The sequence below is a fragment of the Ylistrum balloti genome, unplaced genomic scaffold (genome assembly GCF_031769215.1).
Source record: "Ylistrum balloti isolate Yb309-2 unplaced genomic scaffold, AGI_CSIRO_Ybal_v1 Utg370054, whole genome shotgun sequence".
NCBI lineage: Eukaryota > Metazoa > Mollusca > Bivalvia > Pectinida > Pectinidae > Ylistrum > Ylistrum balloti.
In genome coordinates, this window is record NW_026782105.1 from 231,997 (window position 1) to 234,999 (window position 3,003).

At 37.5% G+C, this 3,003-nt stretch overlaps 1 protein-coding gene across 1 annotated transcript; it reads right to left on the reverse strand.

The window, feature by feature from the left end:
- Positions 1 to 779: 779 nt before the first annotated feature.
- LOC132549328 (autotransporter adhesin BpaC-like) lies at positions 780 to 2,479 on the reverse strand (the record flags this gene model as incomplete). Its single annotated transcript, XM_060213252.1, has 3 exons — positions 780 to 1,288; positions 1,974 to 2,039; positions 2,386 to 2,479. Coding segments are annotated over 3 exons (669 nt in total), but the record flags the coding sequence as incomplete, so codon positions are not given.
- Positions 2,480 to 3,003: the final 524 nt, after the last annotated feature.

Consider the following 3,003-nt stretch of genomic DNA (forward strand, 5'->3'; position numbering starts at 1 on the left):
ATGATAATTGCCACCGTATAGACGAGAACTTCTCTGTGAGAACCCTGACAAGGTATTAATTTGTTAAGCTAACACATCTGTATTAAACCTGGCAATTTCATGCCTACCATCGATTAAACAAGGTTTTGAACAGAATGTTTTTAAAGTGAATAAAAAATCAATAACTTTATCAACGTCATAAACATTTATTATACATGCATTTCGGAATAAGTTTTTGTTGCAACGACTCGCTTTGGTTTTCTATTCACAAATTACATACAGGATAGGTACGCATGTACTTACATCACAATACTATCTTTACACACACACACACACACACACACACACACACACACACTCTCTCTCTCTCTCTCTCTCTCTCTCTCTCTCTCTCTCTCTCTCTTTCTTTCTCTGTATTTCTTTCTGATTCTGTCTTTGTTTCTCTCATTCAGTTTACGTAACTATAGAAACAAATGCCATACTATGATCAAGAATCTTTCTGTAATTATTGTCGTATACGAGGTCATGAAAGACATGAAGACTGGTTTAATGTGCACGAAAGAACAGGATAGAAGCGGATAACTGACAAGCCATCGAAGTTTTTGTCATGCACATACAGTTGCATCGTGTATTCTCCATGGTAAATATATTAACTAATGCAGGTCTGTAGTCAACCAGACTTGCAACAATTTTATTCATCGTCCGAATTGTTGTACACCTAACAAATTAAGAATGAATATGTGCTTTTTCCGAGACTGGTGACTGATGACTATGTTGTTAGTAAGATGTTATTATGATTGTCATTGTACTGCTGAATAAGGTCTTCTTCCATTTGCTCTTCTAGCATATAAGTAATATACAAGACCGCTTAGAAGAATGACGCCAGCTCCGAGAGCGATACCACCACCAAATGATGAGCCGCTAAATCCACCTTTCGAGGGAGATTGGGTTGGATTTGGTCGTTGTGTTGGTGCTTTTGAGGTGAGGTGTGCTGGTGACGTTATGTGACTTGACATGGTGGTTCCATTGCCAGTGGGCATGGTAACAGTTGTCCCATTGATGTCAGGCAGCATTGTCATAGTAGTCATTTCTGAAGTGCCGTTGTGACTTGATGTGGTGCCATTGTCACTTGATGTCGTCATGCTTCCATTCGCTGTCGTCATGCTTCCATTTGCTGTCGTCATACTTTCGGTAACTGTCGTCATATCTTTGGTTGCTGTCGTCATTCCGTTGGTTGGTGTCGTCATATCTTTGGTGGCTGTCGTCATTCCGTTGGTTGGTGTCGTCATATCTTTGGTTGCTGTTACTCCTAAGTGAGATGCAATATAACAAATATATTATCTCAATACTATTGCTATTTTTCTCATTGGAATAACTACCGCTCTGACAATGGGTGTCTCTTGTTACTTTGCTGCTGATGAATTTGACGAATCTGTTAAGTTTGAGCTGATGCAGTTCAACGAGTAGACGAAATTTCAAGACCTAGTGCCTTTGTCTTGTTAAAAACGTACAGTTTACATTTACTTTTTACTTGTATTGCGAAGAAAAGCACTCACGATCGTACAAAAGACACACAATCAAACAGCACCTTTTTCATACATTCGTACATTTTGTCAATTTAGGACTCGACAGTGATGCCAAGAGCCTAAATTTTGAAATCTATGAGGCGACTGAGACGGTGTTTATTTTCCTTCCAGACATGTTTTGGACTAGACTCTAGTACTACTAAAATCTTATGAAAGGTTGAAAACATTAAAATACAGTTGTATTTATTATTGGACTTCAGGAATTGTTTGTGTTTTGTTCAACGAAATTTTAAATGTACAGTTAAGTTAATGGTGTGTCTTCAGTTGAATATTTTTCAATAACTAAATGATGAAATTGTCGCAAGTCATTTCTTCTATTTTTCAATAACTTTTGTAATATAGCCTGCGCAGAAATCAGCACATCTTATACAATCTAAGCATTTGGCATGTATCATATGCTTTACATACCGCCAGCTGTGGACATTTCTCCTGTTGTCATATTAGCTGTGGTCATGGTTGCGTTTTCTGCGGTGGCTGAGAAATGGAAAACACACATATTTAATTTTCTTTACATAAAAGTACTCTGTATATCAAGATAGCATAAGATATTTTACATTAAGCATACCTCTGTATGATATGCCATACAATAGAAACAAGCATAATGATATCTCATGGCACCAGCTTTCTACATCAATGCATTATTTAACTTAAATAATAGAACAATAATAAATTCCAACTATCGGTAACAGAAAAAAATTATAGGACTTCGTTTTGCGAATATATTAAAGTATTAAGTATTAAAAATTTAGTGATCATTTGATAGTTCATTGACATACAAATTATAGGAATGATAAAAATTCTTAAAAGATGGAAATCTCACCTGTTGGCGCCCCCAGGGCATGTTCAGACAGAATTGTGATCAAAAGAAACACTCTAAGAGATTTAAAACAATTCATGTTGCCTTGTAACGTAATGAATATGTCAAATTATCGTTAAGTCCACACGAGAGATTGATCCTCACTGCCGAATCCGTCTGTTCACCAGAGTTCAAATAGTCGGTGTCGACAATGGGTGATTGTGAAATGTACCCGCAGTCATCGAGCATTCGCTGTCACGGGATGGGTACAGTGGTCACCTATATAGAGTTACACCACTGCAAATAGTGACTGATAACGTTTTCATCTGCATCTGAGTCGGTCCATGTGCCAGCTGAGGTGACCTTTCGTTATGTTATCATCCTTACAAACGTTCAACATATATGCGTTATCTAGAGATATGTTGACCTGTTGTATCGTGTCTGGTCTGAAGCAATGCCAGTCTTTATTACATCCATAATCAGTTTATGATATGGTAGGATTGTGTGATATCAGGATTGGCCTAATTGAGTGACTGAGCAAACGATGTCGTGAAGTCGACTAGCTGTAACTCGCATACCACACCTACAACTTTGGCTCTGTTTTAACTACGTATAGCATAATAATACAGTGTAGTACACAGG